The 27,570-nt window shown below is 40.7% G+C and overlaps 1 protein-coding gene across 1 annotated transcript in view; it reads right to left on the bottom strand.

Annotated features, from left to right (window-relative positions):
- Positions 1-19,794, bottom strand: part of Rad23b (RAD23 homolog B, nucleotide excision repair protein) — a 40,334-nt gene extending 20,540 nt beyond the window's left edge. The window contains exons 1-3 of the mRNA XM_051187826.1: positions 19,401-19,794; positions 3,852-3,933; positions 2,161-2,240 (exon numbers count right to left, since the gene is read on the bottom strand). Coding sequence (XP_051043783.1) covers positions 2,161-2,240; positions 3,852-3,933; positions 19,401-19,466 — 228 coding nt within the window. The 5' untranslated portion in view covers positions 19,467-19,794. The remainder of the gene's footprint in view (positions 1-2,160; positions 2,241-3,851; positions 3,934-19,400) is intronic.
- Between the last annotated feature and the right edge of the window lie 7,776 nt (positions 19,795-27,570).

The raw sequence follows: 27,570 nt of genomic DNA, 5'->3' as shown, positions 1-27,570 counted from the left end.
AGCAATCAATTAAATACTGCAAAACCATTGATTCTTTACTAGTTTAAACTCAGGTTTAAAGGTTTAAAGAATAAAGCACATCAAGTTTAACAGTGCTTGTAAAGAACTATAGTCTGAGGACTTTTCAAACAATTAATAAAAGGAAAGTTCCCATCTCCCAGTAAAGCCCCAGCCCCTCAGTGTCCTAATGTGTGGACACTGTTCATCTAAGGACTGGTTTTGTATTGAATATGTTATACTTTGAGAGAGCAAAACACTTACAAGATCACGCGAGCACTAACCATATGGATTTCGTCCTTTTTATTACCCCCGTTCTTGTTCTTTCTACATGTTAACTATGCTTGCATGTATGTTTGCAAATACGTGTACACAATAGACTATCATCAATGAGGGAGAACATGCACATTTTTCCCTTTTGAGACTGAGTGACCACACTCAATGTACTAAGTCTATTTTCCTGAAATTTTTGTGATTTTATTTTTCTTTATGGATAGACAATATTCCATTTTTTATGTACTAATTTTTTATCATCCATTTCACTATTTCCTAGTGCTATTATTATTATGTGACTTTGGGGAAAGCTCATTTATTCTACTACTAGTCTTTGATTAACCAACTCCAACCATCCACTTAAACTTACTTTCATTATACTAGAAGAGCATTTGCTATGTTTGCTCCCTCCTGAACTCAGGCAATTTAAACCCTAGTCTTGTTTCGAGGTGGCCTTACAATTTGCTCTGGCTGACGTGGAAATCACTAAGTCAACTCAAGGGTTCACCTGCCTGTCTCCAAAGTGCTGGGATTAAATGTGTGTACCACCACACCTGGCACAAACCCTAAGGTATGAAAGGGTAGAAATTAAATCTGATTGTGGTATTGAAGGTAGGGCTTTAGGTTATATCACAGCAGAGCCTCCATTAATAATTCTAACGGCTTTGTAAGAAAAGAAGAAAATCACACATTGTTAGAAATACATACATATTCCCACCATGACAACACAGCTACAAGAGGTCCTTGTGTGGTCTTCACCATGAACTTCCTCCCTCCAAATCTGTCTCAGCTAATAAGCCTTTCCCTTTACACATGTGCCTTGGATATTACAGCAATGAAAATGTGACTGATAATAATTTATTTTTAAATAGCAAGTATACAAAGCAGTCTCTTTAAGAATCCATGATCAAGCTCTATACCGGATAAGGAAAACAGGGTTAGTCTCTCCTAGTCAGATCCAGTCTCTCTATGTACAACATTGGAGTTAAGACAGCACACATCACCATCACGGCTCTAATGAGAAGCCGCTATAGGACTTGATCATTAGGTGGCACGCATAAGAAGCAGATCGACCAGAAGGAGGCCGACTACGGCCGCCTTAGCAGCCGGCTGCAGGCCAGGGAGGGCCTGGGGAAGAGATGCGTCAATCATAAATGTATGTAAAAATGCATATAGAGGCTGGAGAGCAGATGTGATCCCCCAAAGACCAGCTACAACACCCCCCACAAAAAAGTGTCTCATTGGCCTGAGGCTCACCAGATAGGCTAAACTAGAAGGCCAGTAAGCTCCAATGCTGTGCTTGCCTCTGCCTCCCAGTGCTGAGCTTTACAGTAATGCATGTGGTAACTAACATCCTTCTAATGAAGGCTCAAGAGAGAAAACTCAGACTCTTAGGTTTGCAAGTAAGCACTTTACACTGGCTGAGCTTTTGCCCCAGCCCTCAAGCTATACTTTGGGGGGGGGGGTGGAGGGAGGTGTGAACTTTGATAAAATTATTCAATACATTTCAACATCATAAATCACAAAACAGCTCTCACTCTAAAGCTACTCATAAAAATCATCCCATCATTTTTTTGACTTTCTTTTTTATTTCCTAAAAGTCTTATTTCTTCACTGAAAATTGAACTTTCACTTGCATTCATTTCATGCCTTTTCAGGCATGAGTTTGCCAGGTCAAATATATAACTTATCTAGTAACAGAAAAGCCACTAATACCTAATTACCTTTATAGGGGCCCATGATAAATCTGCCTACACTTTGGAAGGCAGTAAAGTGCATCGTGCTATTTATTACAGTTGCTATGCTATGGAAATGCACAAGCTGCACTGTGGACCAGGTCATTGCTTTTGAGACTCACAAGCATACCAATAGAGGGAGGATGAAACTTACTTTTGTCACCATGACCACCACAAAATTTTTCTCATCAATTTTGTATTCTTTGAGAGCAGTATCATCACTGAGGATTTTGCCTAATAATTCAAGGGAGAAAATTATTTAAAAACAGTAATGTTATTTAAAAACACATTTGTCTTACAAAAAAAATTACTCTTATTTTACTCTTATTTATCAACAACATTACAAGTCAAACTTCTAAGAAAAACTTTAGCCACTACTAAATATAAATATAATGGATGTATACTACTTTAAAAAACATAAACACTTTTCATTTCGCTGGGCAGTGGTAGGTGATCTCTGTGAGTTTGAGACCAGCCTTGTCTACAAGATGGTCTACAAGAGCTAGTTCAGGACAGCCTCCAAAGCCACAGAGAAACCCTGTCTCCAAAAAAAATAAATAAACAAACATCTGATATCTGATGAAAAGATGTCTAACATTATTTTCAGCATATAAAACACCAACTGATTTTATTTTTAATTTATTAATTAACTGTGTCTATTTGAAGACAGTCCTGAAAACACAAACATTTTCAATTGCCTGGTCATGTTTTAGAAAATAAAGTGTATTCCCCCCCCCATGAAAAGAAAGGATGAGCTATTTAAAACAGCAAACAGTCAGAAATGTATAAGCCAAGTGAACAAAACCTTTCAGAAAAATAGCATAATAGGCAAAAAGGGGAAGAATTATGGAACTCAGCATAGTGACGAAGACCAAGTCCACGCTCAGGTCAGGGTTCCTGAATAGCTAGCTCCTTTCCCTTGAATTTAGTTCTCCAACATTCGAAAAAAGCCGTTGCCTAAAAAATAATACTAATTGCATAAAAAAGAAAATGGAATAAGACAAGAAGCTATGCACCAAAAATTACAGCATATCCTTTTTTCTGGCTTCTGAATTCTGACCTACAACAATGGGTTAGATCATTGAGCTATCACTCACTCTCAACTGTCTCCTAAAAGGAAACAGTATGCTCAGCATAGCAGTGCACACCATTAATTCCAACACTCGTGAAGCAGAGGCAGGCAGGAAGTTTTAAGCTAGCCTGAGTTCCAGGACAAGAGCTTAAAAAAAAAACAAATACTACAATGACATGGGAACAAATGAGTTTTCTATACTAAATGGGTTGCCATCAAGTCTATTTTTAAACATACTTTCCTGTGTATCAGTAAGGCTATTTAAATTTGTAATTTCCTAGTCATACTCTTGGGTACTTTCTTTTCGTATCAATTTCTAAGTACTGAATATAATTTATACTTTTAATTCCTGGGAGGGATCCTATATTTGATCCTAGTATGAAGGTCTTTTGATGTATGAAACAAAACTAGCTTTCATTCTTCAACTTTGGTAGTTTATAAAAACACATAAATTTCTTTGACAGGAATAATTTCATGCACATTAGTCAACTAGTACACAAGTTAATAGAGCGAAAGCAATGGTGTTCAGTTTATGAATGACACAGAAGTCAGAGTCACTGACTAAGTAACATCACTCCATGGACACAGGAGGCAAAGGTGCCAAGGAAGACTGAATATCAAACCATAATTTTAAAAACTGCTTCCACTACTGTCATCTATACGTTTCTGACAAAGTCAATTTGAAATTACTGTCATTTCTAAGACAATATTTCTAAAACAAAAACAATGTCAAATATAAGACATGGCAATTAATTTCAGAATTGCATTCATACCTGCATAGATTAACTTCTGACCCGCTACTGGAAAGGCGTCTTTCCCCTTTTCAGATTCAATCTTCTCTTTCAGTGCCTTTACCTATAACAAAAGTTAAAAATATAAAATTAAGCCTAAACAAAAAAATTACAATATACACTGAAAACAGAATGCAATATAAAAATTCTAATACATTTTAATTAGTGTAGGGGGCTGGAGAGATGTCTCAGTGATTAAGAACACTGACTGCTCTTCTGGAGGACTGAGAGGTTTAATTCCTAGTACCCACATGGCAGCTAACATTTTAACTAGTGCTTCAAGCACTTCAAGGATCTTGTCTTCCCAACATTTTACTCAAAAGACCTGCCTTATTAGGTGCCTCTGGCATGAACTGTCTATCATGTTACAAGCACATAGATATGCTGGGTGGTAGTAGCATACACCCTTAATCCCAAGTTATTTCTTTGACTTCGAGGCCAGCCTGGTCTACAACTCGGAGTTCCAGAACAACCTTCAAAGAAAAACCTGGATTCAACTCCCAGCACTGAAGACAAACATGAAATCAAAAATCATTTTTTTCATTTGATCAATTTAAAATAAAAATTCCAAAATTCAGAAGTTTGGTTCATAAAATTTGAGTTTATCACTCAGATTAAGTAAGGAAGATCATCTAGGACAGGCAGAGTGGCACATGTCTTTGATTCCAGTACTCCCAGGAAGAGACAGGTGGATCCCAGCCTGACCTACAATGGAAATTCCCAGACAGCACTGGGCTGTTATGCAGAGAATCCTCTCAAAACAATGCCTACATAGGCATTTTCATAGTGACTGACTGGGAGGGACCAATGGTGGTGCCATCCCAAGGGAAAGCAAAACCAGTAAGCAGCACCTTTCATGGCCTCTTCATCAGCTCCTGCCTCCCAAGTTCCTTCTTGCTTGAGTTCCTGTCATGACTTCCTTAGATGATAAGACTTACAATGTGGAAGTATAAGCCAAATTTATAAATCCCTTTCTCCTCAATTTGCTTGAGAGGGTCGTATTCATCACAAAAGCAGAAACCCTAAAATCAGAGTTCAAGCCTTTTCTCTACATATAGTGAGTTCCAGACCAACTAGAGTTGCTTAAAAACAAGAAAAGCTGGGCACAGGTGGTGCAGGCCTTTAATCCCAGCACTTGGGAGTCAGAGGCAGGGGATCTCTGTGAGTTTGAGACCAGCCTGGTCTATAAGAACAAGTTCCAGGACAGCCTCCAAAACCACAGAGAAATTCTGTCACAAACAAACAAACAAACAAAGGAATGCTCATTTAACATTAATACAATGGAATGCAATACTACAAGCACTAATATCATATGAATTATCATCCACTCAATTTTACAGGTGAGGAGGTAAAAATGCAAAGGTTAAGTCACCTGCCCTATGCAAAGGCTACTTAGTGTTTGGGGTATTTTAGAAATATTTTAAGCTGTCTATGCCACATTCACATCCTAAAATGCCATTCTGATGTAACCAAACATCACAAAACTCTTGTTACACTATTTCCCACAATGCACAGGTAAATTAGGAAAAAAAACCTCAAATAATCTCAGCATCAATAAACTCGTAATATAAATTACATGTCGTGATCCAATTTAATATGCTTTTCTCTATGATATAAAACTATGCAAGTGTATATCATATTTTTTAAAAGTCCACAGCCTCTTAACAACTCTGACCAACTCCTGCCCTAAATCATTACTTTCCTTCTTATAGGAAACTTGTTTTAATTTTCACTTTTCCCCATTGGCATATTCATTGCACGTAGAGCTGGGTTACATGAAACATTTTCATACAAGCATACAAAGCTTTTTAGGCATATTCTCTCATCTCCCCTTTAGGACTCCTTCTTGTCTCATGTAAATTTCTTTTTTTCCCCTAGACAGTTGCATCTCTACTTTCATGTCATATATGCATAGATGATTTTATTTATCTTCATCCAATTTAGAAACCACACATGAGAGAAAATCTGTGCTATTGGTATTTCTGAAACTGACAAAATTAAATATGGTTATCTTGAGTTGTATCCATTTACATGAAAACAGCTTAATTGTTCTTTATAGCTATCAACATACTGGATATGTATACCAAATTTTCTTTATCCATTTCTCTGTTGACAGCTACTTACTAGCTCCCTGGCTCACAGTAAACAGTCTGTGGAATACTGACTTTGAATGCTTTGGAAAATAGCCAAGCATGGTACTTTCAGGTTATATGGTACATGCCAAAAAGTTGAGAACTGGTATTTAACATGCTGAATTACTTGCCCAAAGTCAGCTAAATGAGAAGCAGAGCACAACCGGCATGCTGTTGGATTAACTGGCACCCTTAATGAAACACATGCCACACAAGTTCACTTGGTCTCCAATGGTAGTGGTGCTTAGGGAGGTACGAAACAAACCCACAGGAAGTGTAACCTAGCGGAAGTATATCATGGGGGCGGGGTGAGTTTGAAGTACTAATCTTTCTCCACCTCCTGCTTCCCCTCTCTGCTTCCTGTGTGAATAATAATGCAACCTGCCAGCTTCCTGCTCCAACAGCTTTGACTGCCATTCCTTCCCAGCCTGGAACTCTCTGCCTCTGGAACCATAAGCTAACACAAACCCCTTCTAATGTTGCTTTTGACAGTGGTGTTTATTACAGCAACAGAAAAGTAACTAATATAGATGCTAGGTTTCCTCCAAACTCACAGAGAAAGATTCCATTTACAAGTGTAATTATTTGGTGGAAGGCATGAATGAATTACAGACTCCATGTGTCACAAGTCAGCCCAGTACATAGTGGTTTTGAGCCAGTGAGTTGTGCTGAACGAACACAGATATTATACAGCAGTGTGTAAAGAAAACAGAAATAGGAAAAGGGGAAAACACAGTGGGAATCTTATACTGAGTAGAAAATTTAAGACAAAATACATGTAATCACCTAACAATTTTTTTTTAATTTTATGCATGTTTATATGCGTGTTTGAAACCCACAAGTTGACATTGAGCATCTTTTTCCACTATGGTTACCTTGCATACTGAGGCAGGGCTGCTTAAAATTTTGGTCAGTCTAGACAGCTAGCTCCTGGAATTCTACCATCTTCACCTCCTGAGAACTGTGATTACGGAGGGTTGCCATACCTGCGTGGTATTCACATAGGTGATGGGGACACCAAAGGGAGTCCTCACGTTTCTGCTATATGCACTATGCTGGCTAGTCTAATGTCAACTTGACACAAGTTAGAATCAAAGAAAAAAAAGAGCCTCAACTGAGAAAATTCCTCCCTAAAAGTGGGCTGTAGGCAAGGTTGTAGGACATTTTCTCAATCAGTGATTGATGGCGGAGGGACTAGTCCATTGTGGGTGATACCACACCTGCCTGTCCTTGTGGCTCTGGGGTCTATAAGAAAGCAGGCTGGGAAAACATGAGGAGCCAGTAAGCAGCATCCCTCCGTGGCTTCTACATCAGTTCCTGCCTCTAGCTTTCTGTCCTGCTTGAGTGGTCCTGACTTCCTTGAATGATCAACAGTGGTATGGAAGAGTAAGTCAAACAAACCCTTCCTTCCCCAAGTTGCTTTTGGTCATGGCATTTCATCACAGCAATGCTAAGACAAGCTCTTAACCCATTGAGTCATCTCATCAGCCCAAGAACTGTATTTTTATTTCCTGTATAAACATAATATTTAAAAACTTAAGACCATGGAATGTATTTTAATTAAAGGCGTAAACAAGCCACTTTCTAATGTTGTATATCAAAAGAACAAAAATTTTCATGAATTACAACAAAAAGTATCTACATAGGACCAAATAGGGGGCTTATTTACTGCTAAATCACTTTTGCTGGAAAGAGATCAAAACAGTGATTTAAAAATATCAAAAGCCTAACAAGCAAGAGTTTTGTACAAAAACACTATACCATGTGGCTATAGAAAAGAATAGGACTAACATTAACAACCTTCTTTACTAAACAAAGAAAAACTGATCATTTTAATGTGCAACAACAGGGGGAAAAAAAGGAAATGCAAATGGAAAATAAGAAGCAGTACAAAATAGTCTTGCACCTGTAGGAAAACAGTAAAATGACAGGAGCAGGCAATTTGGTTAAGCTAGGGTGAACCTACCATGTGTTGTTAGGGAAGGACCATTTTACACCTGCAGGTTCTACACTCAAAGACTCAACAGTGACTGAAATAGTTGTTTCTGTTCTCAGAGAACACAGCATTTATTTATATTACACTGGGTATTCAAGCAATCTAGAGAAGATTTACAGTACAGAGAGAATGTTCAGTGAAATTCACTCATGTGAAGGACTTAGGTACTGGAGGATTTTTGTTTGGGGTTTTGGAGTGGTCTGGAACTGACTGTATAAAGCTGAGATTACTTCAATTAGCTCTTCTCCCGTACACTATATCTCCAAGAGCTGTACTAGCTGACCACCAGCCACCATGTCCTGAAGATACCAAGCAGCCAGGGGATTTGTATGGCATATGGGAAGGAACCTTTCTAGTCAATAGCAAACATCAAGGAGTTAGCTATTTAGAGAGTCACTTTGAAAGGAATCCTCCTCCAACAGGCAAGTACTCAAACGCCAAGTTATTTGTGAGCATGCTGATACTGATGACCATCGACAAAGCCATTTTAAAGGCAATGTACCTGCCACTGAGCCAGTAATTCAATGAAAAGGAATTCTCCCATTGTCTTTCCAAGGCAGACATGCATAGTTTTAACACTAAAACCTAAAAACAAATGTAAACACTCACCAAGCTGAAATAGGAAGTATTGCAAAGCATTCATTTGAATAATGTGCAGCATTAGTGAATGAAAAATGTTTACAAAATCATGAAAGGAAAAAAAAACCTTGTAGCTACACAATTTATTTTTTGAAAACAAACCTGGTATAGCTGTGATTACCTGAAAGAGAATCTGAAGAGGTTACTCAACTAAGGACAAAAGCTTGTACTTTTTTATTATAACAAACCTAGATTACTTAACTAAAGAGGAAACTAGAGTTTGAAATAAAATGTTGTATTGCTTATCAATACTTATTAACAATATACAAAAGATTGTATTTTTTTAGATTAAAAGGGAGTAGGCAAGGGGGCAACTACCATTAATCTTAATTAAAATAACATTAAATGACTCAAATAATAAAAGGACTTACTTGCTACACAAGCATAATTTGAATTCAAACCTGACAACGTGAATATGGATTCCTGGAATCCATATAGAAGTTGTACTTTGTGGTACATGTCTGTTATCCAAGTTCTCGTTCTCTCTCTCTCTCTCCCTCCCTTCCTCCCTTTCCCTCCCTCCCTCCCTCCCTCCCTCCCTCTCTCTCTCTCTCTCTCTCTCTCTCTCTCTCTCTCACACACACACACACACACACACACACACACACCACTTACATCCCTGCAAACAGTAGGAGACCCTTCTTGGGCCAGAGCAAGTAAAGATACAATGGTCAACCCTGAGGTCCTGGGTTAGACATAACACTCATAAGACAGAAAATGTTGTCCTTTGATATTCACACCATGGCATGCTGGTGCCATTCAAGACACACACACACACACAGACATACACACACACAAATCCCAAAGCCAAATATGTTTACAAAGGACTTCAAATTTACCCCAATTTCTCTGGGTGGTATCTTTGTTATCTGAAAAACCTGACACAGACACCAATGAGTTTCCCAAATTTCTCCTCCAAAGCAGATTCTGGATAATTATAGAAACAAAACTGATATAAGGTGTTTACTACCTCCAAGTGGTGGCACAAGCCTTTAATCCCAGCACTTTGGAGGCAGAAGCAGGTAGCTCTTCAGAACAGCCATGACTACACAGAGAAACCCTGGGGAGGGGGGAGAGACAGGGGTCTAAAAACTACAATGTAAACTGGAAAACTGCACCACTGAACTCAAGTGGGAGACTCTCTCCTGAAACAGTGATACTAGACCATTATGTGAGAAGAGACAACAAACAAACGCTGTATGTAGAAGGGTCTGCTACCAAGCAGGACAAACTAAGTTTAATTCCCAAGACCCACAAGGTGAAAGTAAGAAGAGAACTAATCCCACAGCTTGTCCTCTGACCTCCACATGAGGGCTGGTGTTTGTGAACAAATAAATTATTTTAAAAGGCAATCTTCATTGGAGTTACTACCCAGAGGCTATTATTTTAAATCCTAAATCTATTATTTTTCCCACAGAAACTATGTAAAATGTTCATAAGTCAACCTATACACATCAATTTAATTGCCTTTAAAATACATTCCAGATGTTATTTTAACAAGATCAAAGCAGATAGAAATGGGAGACTGTATAAGGTTAATTCCACACTAGCTACAGCTTATAAAGTTTCTAAAAGGGCAAAAATAGCAATTTTATTGTGTGGGTCAGGGGAACCTGCCTGCTGAATCAACCAAAGCAGGGGACAAGAATAGTCTTGTTCACCGTTGGAGTTATCTAGCATTTGATCACATACATCAGTCATTAACAGCAGACCCACCTGCACTGTCTGAATGAGCTTACACGATGTTTATTAATGAGTTTACAGAGTTCACTCACAAGTGAGACTGGCTTCACTGCTCAAGTGTTTATAGGAAACAGACGGCATAGCATCATTCGGCAGGATTCACTCTGCTATAGGAGGTTTAACACATTTTTTTTTTAAAAAAGCAAATTTCATACATTATCTACAAAATCTCATTTTCAAGTTGAAATGGCAAGACCTTGGTTCCAGCTTATACCTTCCAAAGCACTGACAATGTAAAGCTGAAAGAGTTATCATTTACACAAGCCTTTTCACAAAAGGGATAATGAAAAAAGATTCATCTTGATCAAAATAAAACTGATGAAAGTAGATTTACCTACTTTCCACAACTTCCACAATTCAATCACCTGATTTTCACATCAACTTTAAAGCAAGCAGGTTATTTATGATATCCCCTTTTAAATTTAAGAGTTTTAAAATATAGTACTCAAGGACAAGTGACCAAGGGGAGAGAGAAGGGTTTGTAAGAAAGACACTTCTCTAAGAATACTGACTAGGATACTAGGGAGAATAAGACATGGGAAACAGTAAAACAGAACCAATGTTCTTGGAGTTTTGCTGTAAGTTGGAAACCAAGAAACAGGCATAGCTCAAGGGGGACAAGAAGGGGAAGGAGTTTTATATTAAGATGGTGACGAACATCTGCATACTCTAAAATCAGAAAGCCAAAGTATAGACACTGGGGTATAAATGTCTTCAGAAGTTCACGTGCTGAGTCTGCTACCATCAGCACTATCTTGGGAGAGTCTGTAAACCTCAGGAAGTCAGTGGGGGGGGGGGGGGGAGGGCTTTCTAACCTCTAATTTCTACTCTCTGCTTCCTAATTCCATGAGGTGAACAGCTTCCTTACTCCTCCACAAGCTCCAGCCACCATGATGTTCTACGATGAACCCTCTGAAACCAGAAAGGAAATATCACCCTTCCCTTATGTTGCTCTCTTGGATATATTTGGTCACAGCCACACAAGGTGACCGATATAGGTGGCTTTTCAGAAGACAGGGGATAGCATACAGTGAAAGGAAAACAAAACAAACAACAACAGCAAAAAAAAAAAAAAAAAAAAAAAAAAAAAAAAAGTAACAAGTAGAGATAGCTGTAGCTATCAAAATTCTCAATTATTTAAAAAAAAAAACCAGGATTTTCAGTTGAAAATATAATTTATAGAGAAAATGAGATCTTCCTACAGCAGAAGAGGGAATGGATTAGAATGACTGTCAGGTAAGCAATTAATGTTTACTTTCCAGAGTCTGAGATAAATTCATGCAACTAAATGTTTTGCCTGCCTTCACTGTTCAAGTGGACACATCAAGGTGAATTTTTACAGAACAATGGATTAGGAGTGGGACCATACTACCAAGCACTGTTATCATATTTTATGTACACTTTTTCAAATCCACAGAATCTTCAAAAGCCTATGTGCTACACTCACTTCCCACACTGCTGTCCTCATTTTACAGATGAGGACACAGATGGGTAACCTGCCCAAGGTCACAAATCAACTATTTGGGCAGTCTGGCTTCAGTCATGCTCTGCTGAGTCTTCCAAGCATGTGAGTATGATCACTGACCCTACTCTTGATAAGCAATTGTACAAGTGATAAGATAAAGGTCTGAGAGCCAGTGAAAAGGAAATTGCTATCAAATGCCTTAAAAATCTCATTAAGAGTTGGAATCTGGCTGGGCAGTGGTTGGTGCACACCCTTGATCCCAGTACTTAGGAAGCAGAGGCAGGCGGATCTCTGCGAGTTCAAGACTAGGCTGGTGTACAAGAGCTAGTTCCAGGACAGCCTCAAAAGCCACAGAGAAACTTTGTCACAAGCAAACACACACACACACACACACAAAAAAAAAAAAAAAAAAAAAAAAAAAAAACAAGCAAACAAACAAAAAGAGTTGTAATCTGATTATGAAATCAGAATGGAAAGCAATATGGTGTTCCTTTTAAAGGTCTTCCTCCATGTTATAAAGCTGAGAAGTACTAAGCTCAACTTCATATTTTTAAGACCACAAATTAGGGAAAAGGATAATGAATACTGTCTGCCCATTGCTACTATTCTGTCTGCACATGACATCCACTTCAATAAGGCTTCTGGCTCCATTTCTACTGGGATTCTGCTCACAGGGTCAATGACTTACAAACCACCCAAACCAAAGATGAGGTCTGTTTTTATTCTTTTCATCTCTGAACTGAATATAAGTGACCCCCTTTTCTTCTTGAAACTCTCCTTAGATCATTCCTGTCCCAGACTTCACTCTGACAGACCTTTGTTCCTCCTTATATTAGAGCATGCCAGGATCCAATCCTAAATTTCATTCCTTTACTTGTAGCCACGTACCTACCAAGGCTTAACAATCACCAAAGTACAGAAGTTAAATGACTTACAAAGGCTAACTTAAGGAGACTGCTCAAACTTCTCAAAGACTAGGGCTGGAAACAACTGACAGAGCTCACATGAATCAAAGTAAGGAATACCCTAGCTATTTTCATATCTCCATGTAATATCCCATCTAAAACTCTCTGTAACCTAGACTCAACACATATTTCTACCTCAATGTTCCAACTCCAACCCCCAATTATTCTTTTCAGTCTTCTATATTTCTGGGAATAAAAGTATTCAAACAATTTAGATTACCAAATTAACAATGTCAATCCATTAAAAAAAGGAAATCTCACAATTCTACCTTGCAAAAGTATCTCTCAATTTCATCTCCAATCCTAGTCAAAGGTTCAACTGCTTTAAAATTATTGCACAAGCTAACTGACCCTCCCCCTTGCTTTCTTTCCTGTCCATCCTACTACCCATTCCCAACATAAGACCAGATAACCTTTTTTTAAAAAGGTCATAAATGAGCTAGCCAGGTAGCCTGACCCAGCATTCAGGTAGAATAGGATTACATAGATCTGAGGGAAATCCCGCAATTTTTCAAAAGGCTTCTCACCTATCTTTGGAAAACCCAATCTTACAACAGCCTACATACTCTGAGCCCTTGTCTAACTCTCAGCTCCTCATCTTTACCACACAAACACTGGCCTTTTAGATTCCCCCACACACACAGGGTTTCTTTGATGCTTTGGAGGCTGTCCTGGAACTAGCTCTTGTAGACCAGGAACTCAGAGATCCTCCTGCCTCTGCCTCCGAGTGCTTCAATCAAAGGCATGCACCACCAACACCTGGCTCCAAAACACATTCCTTTTAAAGACCTATGTTCTGTACGCTAAAGGCTCTCCACAGAAAAGACTCCGAATCCTGCAATGTGCTTATGTTCAGATCTCAGCTTGTTACTTAGATGTCACCTTCTTCAGGAAGGCCTTTCTGTGACCTACTGCCTTTAAAGTGGCCACCTAGTCAAGGACTATCACATCATCTCACCTATTTCAGATGCTGCAAAGCTCTTACCACACACACAGGATGTAGAATGCATTCACTTCGGTGAAAATGTTTATTGAATGTTCACTAAGGAAAATAAGCCTACTGTGAGCACAGAAAAAGCTTAAGTCAGAAAAACCAAATCATATTTTCCAGTCTTACTGTATTATATGTCCAAGCTATATGGTAACTCTTAACTTCACCTTATAATGAGTTTAAGATATTGATTATTTGTTTTAATAACCTAGAAAGCACTGTATCTATCACTGACTACTATCATTGACAAAAATTATCTAAAACAAAGAAATCACTAAAAAGTAATGGCTAGCAAATATAGTATACAGAATAAGAAAACTAAGGCAGTTATTTTATAACAATCTCCATAAGAGATAACCACAAAGGAAGGCAATTCTTTGTAAATCACTATATAGCAAACTACCTAGAATTATAAATGTTTAGTTATTTTATCCAAAGCATTATTAAGGCTGGCAAAATGGCTCAGCAGGTAAAAAGCACATGCACACAAGCCTAGTGACCTTGAGTTTTATCCCGAATAGAACCCACAAAAGGAGAGAACCCCAAAGTAGTCCCCAGACGTACACATACACATGTAGTGAAACATGCACTTCCCCATGTACACACACACACTATGAAAATAATTTAAAAAACAAACCACAATGTGTGCATCATAAAAACAAATTGAAAAGCAATAAGAAGTTTTAATATTACCTATAATATACTCACATTAAAGTTTTGATGTTTGAGGATCATCACAGATTTAAGTCCTTCTGTCCATGTACCCTTTCTCAAAAATGTAACTAGCATCAAGGATAAGCAAACTGTTGCCACTAACTTGTATACTGCATACTGTGTCAACATTCTGTGATACATCTGCACTAGGGGCTGGCAAGAGGGCTCAGCAGCACTCGCTAAGAGATCTGATGATTCAAGTTAGATTCTCAAGACCCATGTCATGGAAAAAGAATATAGATTCCAAGAAGTTGTCTTCTGATTTATATAACACCATGGCAAACACACATTTTAATATTTCATTGTCTCAAAATTTATTCTTTAATCTGCCTGTTCTTAAGTTTTAATTAGCAGCAAGACTTCTTCAACAGCCCAGGGACTTTGAACTTAAAAAAACTTTGTTCTTTTCTGTTAAATGTTCATTGGCACCAAACTGCAGAAACATTAAAGATTTTTAAACCAGTGCTTTTCAACCTTCCTAATGCTGCATACAGCTCTTCATGGTGTGGTGACCCCAACCACAAAATTATTTTCATTGCTACTTCACATCTGTAACTTGTTATATATCCTAACATAAAAATCTGAAATGCAGTGGCTAAGAACATTGACTGATCTTCCAGAGGACCAGGGTTCAACTCCCAGCACCCACATGGCAGCTCACAACTGCCTGAAACTCCAGTTTCAAGAGATTGGACACCTTCACACAGACATACATGCAGACAAATGAATGCACATGAAATAAAAATGAATTAATAAAATAAAACAGGGAGCATAGGATCCATTTATTTACAAAGAAAGGGAAAAAAACTGAAATGCAGGATGTAACCCTTGTGAAAGGATCCTTCAAAATTCAAGGGGTCATGACCTACAGGCCGAGAACGGCTGTTCTGTAATGTAACATCCATCAAGGTGATACCTGTGATCCCAAGAAAATCACCAGAGTCAAGCCAGTGTTGATCTACATAGTGGCTATAGACATTCACACAACAAAAGCAACCAAACAACAAAGTTTACAGCAGTGGTCTATCAGACTAACTCGTGATACAGATATTTAAATTTCCTTCATCATGTTTACAGTAACCATCTACTTACAACACACACACACACAAAGAAGCAAATCTTTTCCAAAAAACCTCTCTTCCCACACCCAACACTTTGAAATTTGTTTCTTAATGCATGGCTATTACATAAAGCATGTGTTATTATCATTTAAAAAAAGTTAGAGCCTCTGCCAAGGGTAATGGTGAAGATAGTACATGGTAATGACCACAGAATTAAATGGCACAAAATAGTTAAGTGCCAAAAAGTCTTATGGGGGTTCAGAAATGGCTCAGGGGTTATCCAGGTTCAAATTCCAACACCCACATGGTGACAACAGTCTGTTAACTCCACAGGTAATCTGATGCCCTCTTTTGGCCTCCACAAAGCACTGCACACACGGCAGAGGCACAAAGACTTATGTGTAGGCAAAACACCAATATGCAAAAATTGCAATTGATTTTTAAATTTTGACATTAAAAAAAAAATCAGAGGGACTTTTCAGCTTTCAAAAACAAGAACAAAGAAAACATGCCCCTTGCCCTTTAGCCACTGAGCCTCACACCTAGGTGATAAAACTCCCAGAAAACCCAAACCATGGCTTCAGAGTCCCTGTGCTTAGCACCACTCAGCACTGACCAGTCAAGCAATGAATCAATCACTCCATGACTGCCCTTAGCTCTCAGTCCTGTCTCACTTTGTTCATGGTCATGTCAAGGTCCAGAGAAGTTCTTTTCTTTTCCTGTTTTGGTCTTTCAAAAAGGGGTTTCTCTGTATAGCTCTGGCTGTTCTGGAACTCACTCTGTAGATCATCAGGCTGGTGTTGTAAATAATCTTTTTGTGGACTATAAATGTGTCACTTGAACTAGTTTAAGAAAAAAGCCAAACAGCCAATAGATAAGCAGGATTTTTTGGAGCAGAGAGGATACTGGGAAGGGTGGAGAAGCCAAACAGACAAAATGGAATAGAGGTAAAAGCCACGAGGTAAAAAGAACATAGAGCAATAAAAGTACAGGTTAATTTAAGTTATAAGAGCTAGTTATCGGCCAACCTTTCATAAGTCTCAGCGTAGAGATCTGAGAGCTGGCAGGAGGGACAGAAAAATGCTCCTACAGGCTAACCTCAAACTCAGAGATCCACCTGCCTCTGCCTTCCAAGTGCTGGGATTAAAGGCACGGTGGCACACGCCTGTGTGCTCAAGAGTTTAACAAGGTACCACCTAAGTTACTTAATTTCCTCAGTCCCTTCTAAATAAAAACTAAACAAACCTGAAACCACAGACCACAAGTTGCGAAGGACAATGTCTGTATACTGCAGGCATTGCTAAAATCCTACTTTTAAAACATTCATTCATTCATTCATGGGGGAGGGGTGCCCAAGTGCCACAATACCCAACGTGTGAGTGTAGTCAGAAGAGGGCCTTCCGTACTCAGCTCTTTCCTACCATAGGCTCAGGGGATTGAATGTAGGTCATCAGGCTTGGAGGCATGAACTTTTAAATGCCCATCCACTTATAAATCCCCAATCTACTTCTAAAATCCCTTGTTACATTTTTGTAACAAATTTTAGAAACAAAGTATTTTGTGTCATTCATTGTTAAAATAATCTTCACATTTTATTTTTACTGGAATTCTAAAACACTGTATCAAAAAAAAAAATTGAGCTGAGATGTGGTGGTGGTGGTGGTGCACACCTTTAATCCCAGCATTGAGGAGGCACATCTCTGAGTTCCGGAACAGCAAAGGCTACACAGAGAAACCTGTTTCAAAAAACAAAAACAAAAACAAACAAACAAAAAAAAAAAAAAAAAAAAAACAACAAAATCAACTAATCTAAACCCTGCTGGGTAGTGGTTTTCTGTGTCAGGACTACATAGCAAAACACTGTCTCAAATACGTTGAGTGAATAAACACACAAACAGGAAATGTGTGTGTGCTAATCAAAACTCACTACAGAAGTAAATGAAGAGGCTATGGTACCACCACTGGTGCAGAGCTTGTCTGTGTGCATAAAGCCCCAAGTCCCTGCACTGGATCCCAGCACAAAGAAAAGGGGAGGCATGGAATACAGAATCAAAACATGCCTTATAAAACATGTCATACTACACTAACAGTAACCAAAGTCGAGGAAGTCACTAATAACTTACCAAACATGCATTTCTAAAAGTAAAATATTATATCTCCAGGAAATAAACTTGTAAACAATAAGCACTGGCTTAAAGAGTAGACATGTAGAGGTTCTAAAGTGTGGCACAAATTTTATACAGTGCATATATACATTTCAGTAATATGAAGTTACTACAAAACCCCAACAAATGCAGATATTTAAAAAAATGAAGTAAAACCTATTTCTCTGTTTTGGTAATTCTGGGATAAAATATTATGAACTCAAAAAGTTACCATGACTTATCACTTATCACCCCCAATGAACCAAAGCCAAGCAGGCATTTTACATATTTTGCTTAACATCCATAAGTAGGTAACTGTGCTTATAATAAACCTTAGGGACTCACATGCTTGCACCCCCAGCCCTGCACAGTACTCTCTCAATAGTAATGGAAAACTCGTTAAAAATTGTATTCTATTGGGCCACAGCTCACTAGGTTATAACCACCGCTTCTGAGAAGACTGCAGAGTTCTCATATGCAATTGCTATTTTCTGTACTGTACCTTCAAGTATTGCATATGTCTGCAAACGAAATAACTGCATATAAAATAATTTTGTGCCACAATTTCAAAAAGGCTGGAATTCTCTATATTAGATGAAATAGGTAAAACAAAGTGTCTTCCCAAAAACCTATCTACATTGATTACGTAGTAGGGCTCATTTACTAACCAACTAAACGCCACTTAAACTTCACATGTCTACTGGTACTATTCCTGTTTCAGAAAACGAAACAAGGTAATTTGTCCACGGTGTATGAGTGAGTTACAGAGCCACAACAGAACTCGGGTCTATTTAACACCTCGGCCGTGGATCTTCAACCAAAATAGAATCAGTCATTAAAAAAAAAAAAAAAAAAAGTTAGAAAAGAAAACCCAACCCACAAATATTCGGTAATGTGCTGGCTTACTACAATTCCACAGCACGTGTGGAAATTTACACGCATGGCATTTTTAGACTGCTAAAAGAAAGTTGTATTAACTTCAATATAGTACGTCGTTTTATAGGCAGAACTGAAGACCATAGCATTGGAAGCAAAGTTTTTGTATTCTTTTTTCTCCCTTCAAATACTACTGTTCTGGGAGTCCTAGGAGAGTGCAGGTTCCCAAAGCGACCGAAACCTGGTTTAATTCCGGATCTGAAGGTTTCTAGTGCAAAAATTCTTCACCACCGAGGCCTCAGAGCGTAATCTACCTGTGGGTTTAGGTTTGGTGGCTTGGGGGATTGGAAGGGGGGGGAGGACACACGTAAAACCTATCCAAGGTAGATATATATAAAAGGTTAAGAGTTCATTTTTTTTTCCCACCATGTCTCCTGGCTGCAGACAAAACCAGCCCATCATCTTGGGTAACCGACCCCTAGACCTCCCCACCCAACCAGGTCCTGAGAGGGTGGTGGCGACGCCCCGGTCTCCCTCCCCCACCTGAGTGTGCACTTCAGGCCAGGCTCCAGCGCCCAGGCCTCCAGGCCTCCCCTCCCCCTCCCCCTCCGGCCCCACGGACCACGCGCTCCGGGCCGCGGCCTCCAGTGCCCGCGCGGGCCGGTGCTGCTCCACGCCATCTGCCTCCAGGCCTTCCCGGTTCCCGGCCCACAAAGCCCGCGGTGACCTCACGCCCCCCTGGGGCCCTCCCGCGCCACCCCGAACCGGGCCCGCGCTCCCCTGGCCCTGCGGACTGGGAGCGTACCGTCTCCTCCGGGTCGATGTCGATCTTGAAGGTCTGCTGCTGAAGGGTCTTCAGAGTGACCTGCATGGTGCCTGCGCCGGGGCCTGGCCGCCCCGGGGTGGCCGCGATCCTCGCGCTCTCAGGAGGAAGGCGGTGGGGGTGGGGGCTTGTCACATTCGCCCCACCGAGTCTCGCTCGCCCCGGGCCCCTCGTCCCTTGGCCGCGCCGCCGATCCCGCCGCCTTCCCCGCAAGCTCGGTCCGCCGTGCTTCCTCGCGCGCCAGCCACCGGGCCCGCAGGAGGCGCGAAGGACTCCCCGACAGCCGCAGAGAATCCGCTACCTCACCACAGGATGGTGGCCGCCATCACCGTGACTCGCCGAGACGTGCCCCCTCCCCCACCAGAAAAACCCGGAGGATGGGGCCAGACCCGGGCGATCTGAGCAGGCGCGGGGTGCGGCGACGCAGTGCGCAGGCGTGAACAGGAACTCCGCCCGGGAATTGGAGGCGGGGCGATGGGAGGGGCTGGAATGTCCGCGGCGCGCTGCGGGCGTGCGCAGGCGCACATGGCGGGCAGCGGCGCGCTGGGCCGCCTGGTCCTGTCCGCTCGCCTTCAGTCGCCCCGCCTACGTCCAGGCTCCGCCTAGCGGCCCGAGTTGCGCAATCCGTAGCCGGGGAACGGCTACGTGGAGACCGGCTTCAGTGGCTGAGGAGCAGGGAGCATGGAACCCAGAGGGCGGTGGAGCGGGCGGAGCCTTAATGGAAGGATTGTCTGGGGCCGGCCCTGATGGGGCGCACGTCGCCGGCTGGGCGTGTGTGATGCGGGCTGCGTCTCTGATAATGGGACACTGACTCCAGCGTTGGACTGCTTGCTTGCGCAACTTGCGTTCTCTCCCTAGCTTTGGGATCTCCGACCTACAAAGAAAGGCGGATTTAAGAAGGAGGCCTAGTTGCTTCACGCCTTTCCAGGCTTCCTTTTACTATCCCTGTTGTGGAGTTGTTGGTGAATATTAAGCAGTTGCCCTCCGTCTTACCCCAAGCGCTTTTCCCTTGCACTTGGGCCCTTCTATCTAATCTTTGCTCAGATGTCGCCTTCTAGGTGAAATCTATCCTGCCTACCGCACTTTAAGTAGCAACTTATCCAGATCCCATTATCCAGCTTTAATTTTTCTCTGTAACATTTATCACCTTCTGACTACTATATATACAATACGTATATTTAGCATGCATGTCATCTCTTCCTTTACCCTAATCCTCAGGCTGAAGCTGCACAAAGGCATGGATTTTTTTCTGTCCACAGTATACCCCCAGATCCTACAAAATGCGCCTTGCATGTTGTTGGTACAAGGTGAACATTAGAGGAATGGGTGGGTTTGCTTCTGGTTCCTTAGCAATAAAAGTGCGTTGTCACTCAGCTTGTTGGCGTTTGGAGACAGTAGGATGATGCATGTAAATCTTAGTGACAGGAGCATAGTTAAGTGCTTAGCTTTAGCCGTATGTCCATTTACACAGAGATAAGGAGACGGGAATGCAGAGGTGTCAAGTATTAAACACCCAGTCACAGCATAGGTGCTTGTCTGCAAGCTGCTTCTTATTAGTTAAAGTGAGAATGGATGAAAAGCAGTTACAGTCAGACCACAGTGAGGGCAATTACAAACCACCTCTCTGAGCCAGTATCCTCAAGGATACTGTTTGGATTTTCATGGATTCTAGGAGCTATGATATAATTCCTCTATGGAACTTTCCCTGACCAAGTTCCCTCTCTACTGACTAGGCATGTCCCTGCACTGTGATAAATATCTAATTCTTTGCTGCCTGTCTTCCTGTGGTGCTAGTCTTAGTCACCAGGTGTCCTCGACTCTTGCTCTACAAAACTGGCAGCTGGAATCTCTCTCTCTTTAGCTGTAGGGTTAGCCAAAGGCAAAAGCAGTATAGCTTTCAGTGTAATAGGACTCTGGAAAAAAACATGAGCAAAGGTAGCAATTGACTTCCTTGTGTACTTTCCCCTGCAAACCATTTTTCTCCTAGTGTCCCCTAGTTTGTGACATCTCCATTTCTCCAGGTACTCAGACCAAAACCTAGTCTTCATCAGTCCCTTTCTTCCCTGACTCCTACTGCCTAGCCACCAAATCCAAACCGTTGTCAAATCTTATCAACTTTACTCTAATCGATACCTTCAAGTTCAGCCATTTTTCCTGATTTCTACTTCTACAAGCATTTCACCTATCTCCTAACAAGGCTCCCGTTCCAATTCCTACCCCAACAATAATCCAGCAATCCAGGCAGCAAAGCAGCCAATAGCTGATATGTTAAACTTCCAATTTTCTTTTATGTTTCTTTTTTTTCTTTTTTTTCTTTTGGTTTTTGGTTTTTCAAGATATGGATGTCCTGGAATGCTCTGTAGTACAAAATGACCTCATACTCATAGAGATGTGCCTGCTTCTGCCTCCCAAGTATTGATACTAAAGGCATTCACCACCACCATCACCCTGTAACTTGTCTTTGATTTTTTTTTTTTTTTTTTTTTTCCTGAGGCAGGGTTTCACTCTTTTCCTCTGGCTATCTTGGAACTCACTCTGTAGTCCAGGTTGCCCTCAAACTCACAGAGATCCGATTGCCTCTGCCTCCCATGTGCTGATATTAAAGGTGTGTGCCACTTCTGCCTGGCTCTGGCTGGCTTTGGTTCTTAAGACAGGGCCTCAACTACATAGCCCAAGCTTAACTAAAACTTGTAATTCTCCTGCCTCAGCCTCCTGAGGGCTCATAGAGGGTATACCATTATTCTTGGATCAAAGTTGTCTTTTGAAACCATAAATCAAATCATGTCACATTTATTCTTAATCTCTGTGTTCAGCTTCCCAGTAAGACAAAATGCCAAAGTGGTGAAGAGGAAGGATCTCTTTGGGCTACTGGTTGAGAGGTGGCAGTCCATGGATGCTTGCTCATGTTGTTTGTAGCCTGTGGCCACACAGAGTGTTGTGGTAGGAGGGCATGGCAATGGAGCTGCCTGCCTTGTGGTGTACAGAAGCTAAGAGAGGGAGGAAACAGTGTCTCCTCTGCATTCAAGAGCACACCCCAGCAGCCTAACTTCCTCTCTCACACAGCTCCACTGGCAGGCAGATCCACCTCTCCCACACAAGCCTTAGGGAGACATTTAAGATTCAAACCGTAACAATACCTAGTTGTACATTAGAATGAAATGCAAACTATCCCTGGCCTTTGAGAGCCCTCACAATCTGACTCTTGCCGAATTCTCTGAGCTTGTCTCTTTTGTTTCCCTCCTATTCACTGCCATCCTCCAGACCTCCTTGCCTCCATCTTTTAGACAGCTGTTTCTGACCTCTGGGCCGCAATACATGAGGTTTCTGCAGCTGGAAACTCTGTCTTTCCCAATAGTTAAATGGATATTTTTCATTTTCAGATTCTTCTCTAGCTGGGGTCAATAGTTTTTGTCGTCCCCCTCCCCCCACCTTAATTTTTTTGAGAAAGCTTTGGAGGCTGCCCTGGAACTTACTTTGTAGCCAGGCTAGCCTGGAACTTGCAAAGATCCACCTGCCTCTGCCTCCAGAATGCTGGGATTAAAGGCATGCACCACCACACCTGGCTACTAGTTCTTTTCTTAAGATTTTTATTTTTAGGCCAGGTGATGGTGGCACAGGCTTTTGAGCCCAGCACTTGAGAGACAAAGGCAGGCAAATCTCCTGAGTTCTGGTAAGTATTTTGGAGAACAGATGATAAATATTTTGAATCCTTGGTAGTGGGCTTCTCTGCCGATGCAATAAGCCAAATCAGGCCAAATTAATAAAACCAGGTTTAATCTGAGCAAATCACCCCTGGGTGATTCGTGGGGAAAAAAGCAGGAGAGAAATCATGTCTTGGATCTAGGGCCCCAGGTCTTAAATACCCTGAAGGTAAGCATCTCCAGGGGAGGAGCTCCCCTAAAGGTTTTCTGAGAGGGGGTAGAGTTTGGAAAGAGAGAGGTGGGTGGTGGTGGTGGGGGTGAGGTTGAGCTTTCAACCTGAACAAATTCTGAAAGGCCAAGTGAATTCTAGAACAGCCAGAGCTACACAGAGAAATTTGACTCAAAATAAAATAAGACTTTTTTGTTTTTATTTTTGTGTCTATGATTATATGACGTATGTGTGTGTGTGTGTGTGTGTGTGTGTGTGTGTGTGTGTGACTTCAGAGTCCAAAAGAGAGTGCAAGATCTCATGGAGGTTCAGTTATCAGCCACTGCGAACTGCCCAACATGGATACTGGGAACCAAACTCAGAAGAACAGAAAATGCACTTAATTGCTGAGGCATCTCTGTAGCTCCTTGCTGTTGTTGTTTAGAGAGAAACTCTGTAACCAGGCTGATCTTGACCTTGCAGGGCCCCTGCCTCATATCCTGACTGGTACTGTATTGAGTAACTTTTTAGATTTCTAGAAAAACTGCATATTACTGTGGTCAAAAACTTGTGAAAAGAAACTTCATCTGGCTTTGAAGGAAAGCTTCTGAAAGGAATCTGGTTGGCTGGTTACAATTTCAGTACTGTGGAGAGACTGGAATGTTGCGCCCGTCCAGAAACGAATTACCTTATCTTGGGTCATTCTTTGCCTCTCTATGTTGGAACTAACATGTTGTGACAACAGATAAAAGCCTTTTAGAATCTATTGACTTAACAGGCAAAACTAGTTTCTCCTTATCCAAAAGCTCATTATTTAGCATGTGAACTATGGTACTCTGGGCTTGGGCAATTTCATCCTCTGAAAACCCAAACAGTGTATTCAATGTGTGCTATTGGGTCAAGAGTAGGTAGGTGTAATGTCAACATAAAAACCATAGATAGCTCTCATCTTAAAGGGAGTAAGAGATAATACAAAGGCCACCAAGGAGAGATACTTGGTAGAAAAGCCTCAGGTCTCCCTTCTGCAATTATCAGGCTGAAGAAAGAAAAGGGCATCAAGATGAGTGGTTTCACTTGCATTCTTGAAGGCAGCTATGGTACCACTATACATACCATCAATACCACAACACTAGCAGTTTTGGAAACTACTCAGTTGGTTTCAGAGAATAGAATTAGTAAGAAGATAGGCATGTGTGTTGTTCCATTTTACCATTATTGTAATGAAATACTTGAGACTGAGTAATTAGCATTTTTAAAAGATTTGTTTTGGCTCCTATTTATAGAAATATAAGGTCTAGGTGCCTCATCCTCCTAGTAGTATGGTGTATGTGTCTGTCTTATTTCTCCTTATATAAAATCATTAGTTATTAGATGTAAGCTCCACCCTAATCATGTGATGGAGTCCTGATCACACGTGGTGGTCACACCTGTCATCCCAGCACTTGGGAAGCTGAGGCAGGTAGATTGTGAGCCCCAAGACAGCCTGGACTAAACAGCAAAATCCTATCTCAAAAACAAAAGTAAATACAAATAGCATAGTTGGAATAATTTTCTATTTTCTTAATAATGCCTCAAAATGAGAATTAAATATCAGCATAAGAACCTTGGTCAGCAGGCTGGAGAGATGGCTCAGTAGTTAAGAGCACTGGCTGCTCTTTCAGGGATCCTGAGTTCAACTTCCAGCAACCGCATTACGGCTTACAACCATCTATGTAGGCGTACATGCAGGCAGAACACTATATATATATATATATATATATATATATTAAATAAGTAAATAAATACCTTCATCAGACACATTACATTATATCTAAATCATGGCACTGTCAGTCAGGTCCGAAGAGCTGTGAATAGTTTCTATATTGACCAAAGTAGGAGTTTGTTAAGAAAATATTTTAGCTGGGTGTGGTGGCATACACCTTTAATCCCAGTGCTCAGGAGGCAGAGACAAGCTATCTGTTAGTTCAAGGCCAGCCTGATCTACAGTAAATTCAAGGACAGCCAGAGCTACATAGTAAGATCCTGTCTCAAAAACAAACAAACAAACAAAGATAGGTGGTGGTGGCACAAGCCTTTAGCCCCAGCACTTGGGAGGCTAAGACAGGCAGATGTGTCTGTGCCTGGTCTGCAGGGTGAGTTCCAGGACAGTCAGGGCTACACAGAGAGACCCTGAACAAAAAACAACAACAAAAGTTTTCATAGAGTTGATTTTGGGTTTTTTTGTTTTTGTTTTACTTTTTGTTTCTCTGTGTAACAGCCCTGGCTGCCCTGAAATTCCCTTTGTAGACCAGACTGTCTTCAAACTCACAGAAATCTACTTGCCTCTGCCTCCCGAGTACTGGAGATTAAAGGGAAATGCCACCACTGGCTGGACAGAAAGATCCAGTTTTTTTTTAAAAAAAAAAAAAAAAAAAGCCTTTGCACTATGAAGGAATGACCCTAGGGCCTATACATGCTTGACAAGCTTTCTGTCAGTGAACTATATAACTACACCCCAGAATTACCTTCTAAGTGTAATAACAATAGATATATGTAAGGGCTGAGGAGCTTTGGAAGTGACATTGTTTGAAGGATTTAAAAGACTAAATGAAATGTTTGGATCCACTTCTTTTTATCTACACTACCTTGGTAAATGAGATTATAAAATGGTTTAAGAAGTGAATTGTACAGGTTGACAGGCTGATAAGATAAAAACATAGGTCAGAAGAGTTCAAAGAAACTCTCATTCCACATAAACCACAAGTGAAGGCATGTGTATCATGGACTTTATTTTTAGTTTTTTTTTTTTTTTTTTTTTTTTTTTTTTCAAAATGGGTTTCTCTGTGTAGCCCTGACTGTCCTGGAACAAGCTCTGTAGACCAGGCTGGTCTTGAACTCACAAGATCTGATTGCTTCTGCCTCCCAAATGCTGGGATTAAAGGCGTGAATCACCAGTGCCCCATAATGGAAATTATTTTAAGATGTGTTACATTTATTTATGCTGTGGAGCATTTGCTTTAATCAAAAATGTGCTTCATTATGTTGCATTTGTTTAACTTTGTTGAAGCCTTGTTACTGTGCCTGTCTAAAACACCTAATTGGTCTAATAAAGAGCTAAGTGGACAATAGCAAGGCAGGTGCAAGGATAGTGGGGCTGGTATGCAGAGAGAATAAATAGGAGGAGAAATATGAGAAGGACAGATTAAGGAGAAAAATAAGAAGGAGCTACCCAGCCACTTATGGAGTAAAAATGAAAAATAAGATTACAGAAATAAGAAAAGGAAAGCCCGGAGGCAAAAGGTAGACAGGATGATTTAAGTTAAGAAAAGCTGGTTAGAATAAGTTAAGGTAAGATCAGGCTGGGCATTTAATTAATTAATTAAAAATAGACCTTTATATGAGATTTATTTGGGCACCCCCAAAAGAGCAAAGAAGCAAAAGAGTAAAATAAAACCACCAACAATACATGCTTTTGCTGTAAAACCCAGCAGCCTAGGTGCTCCTCTCTCTCCCAAGTCTCTTTTGTTTTCTGTGTTTTAATAACAGGACCATAGTTCAGACTTGAAAAAAATTCACTTAATTTGACAGTTTTTGAGTTTCTTTGTGCTAGGAACTGTTCTGGCTTTGAGGATACAGAAGAGACTAAACAACCTTTTCAGAGTATTGTATTCTAGTGGGATAAAAAGAAAAAAAAATTAGATAAACCAGAGAGGCTTAAAATCCTAAAGTATACAGTGCATCAGATGATAGTGAGTACATGAGAAGGATCAGTTGTGCTCAGGAAAGGGAATGTTACTACACAATGTTCCGCCTGTTTCATTTCTTCCCCAGCCCCCAGGATTGTAACCTCAAGGAGATAGGTCGGTTTAGAGTACCTCATCTGGCTTCCTGGGGTACATCCTGGGAGTTTTGCAGGATACTGAATTTAATTCATACAGTGATCGGTCTGACAGAGGAAGTTTTAAGACAGCATAACATTTAGGCTTTGGCATGGACATTTCTGGCTGTGTTTAACCAGCTTTACAGTGAGAATTAGGGGCAAAATGCAGAGTATAATTTTTTTTTTTTTTTTTTTTTTTAGTGGGGCTGGGGGAAAGAATGTTCAGTTAAGCCAGAAATGACTGCTTTGAGAAGAGAGCTCACCTAGAAGCTCACAGGTTTAACAGTATTCAGCTATCCAGGCACTCAGAGGCCACTGCAGTGTTGGATCCAGGAGGCTTGGCTACTGCTCAAGCTAGCCACAATCTTGTCACTATCCAAGAGGTGCTAGTTTGGCAGTCATGCAGAATATAAGAGCCAGGGGTTCATTAGGCTGCCATCTGCC

Source organism: Phodopus roborovskii, unplaced genomic scaffold (assembly GCF_943737965.1).
Source record: "Phodopus roborovskii unplaced genomic scaffold, PHOROB, whole genome shotgun sequence".
NCBI classification, from domain to species: Eukaryota; Metazoa; Chordata; class Mammalia; order Rodentia; family Cricetidae; genus Phodopus; species Phodopus roborovskii.
The sequence above is the reverse complement of the archived record's forward strand: the minus strand, read 5'-3'. Positions and strand labels throughout refer to the sequence as shown.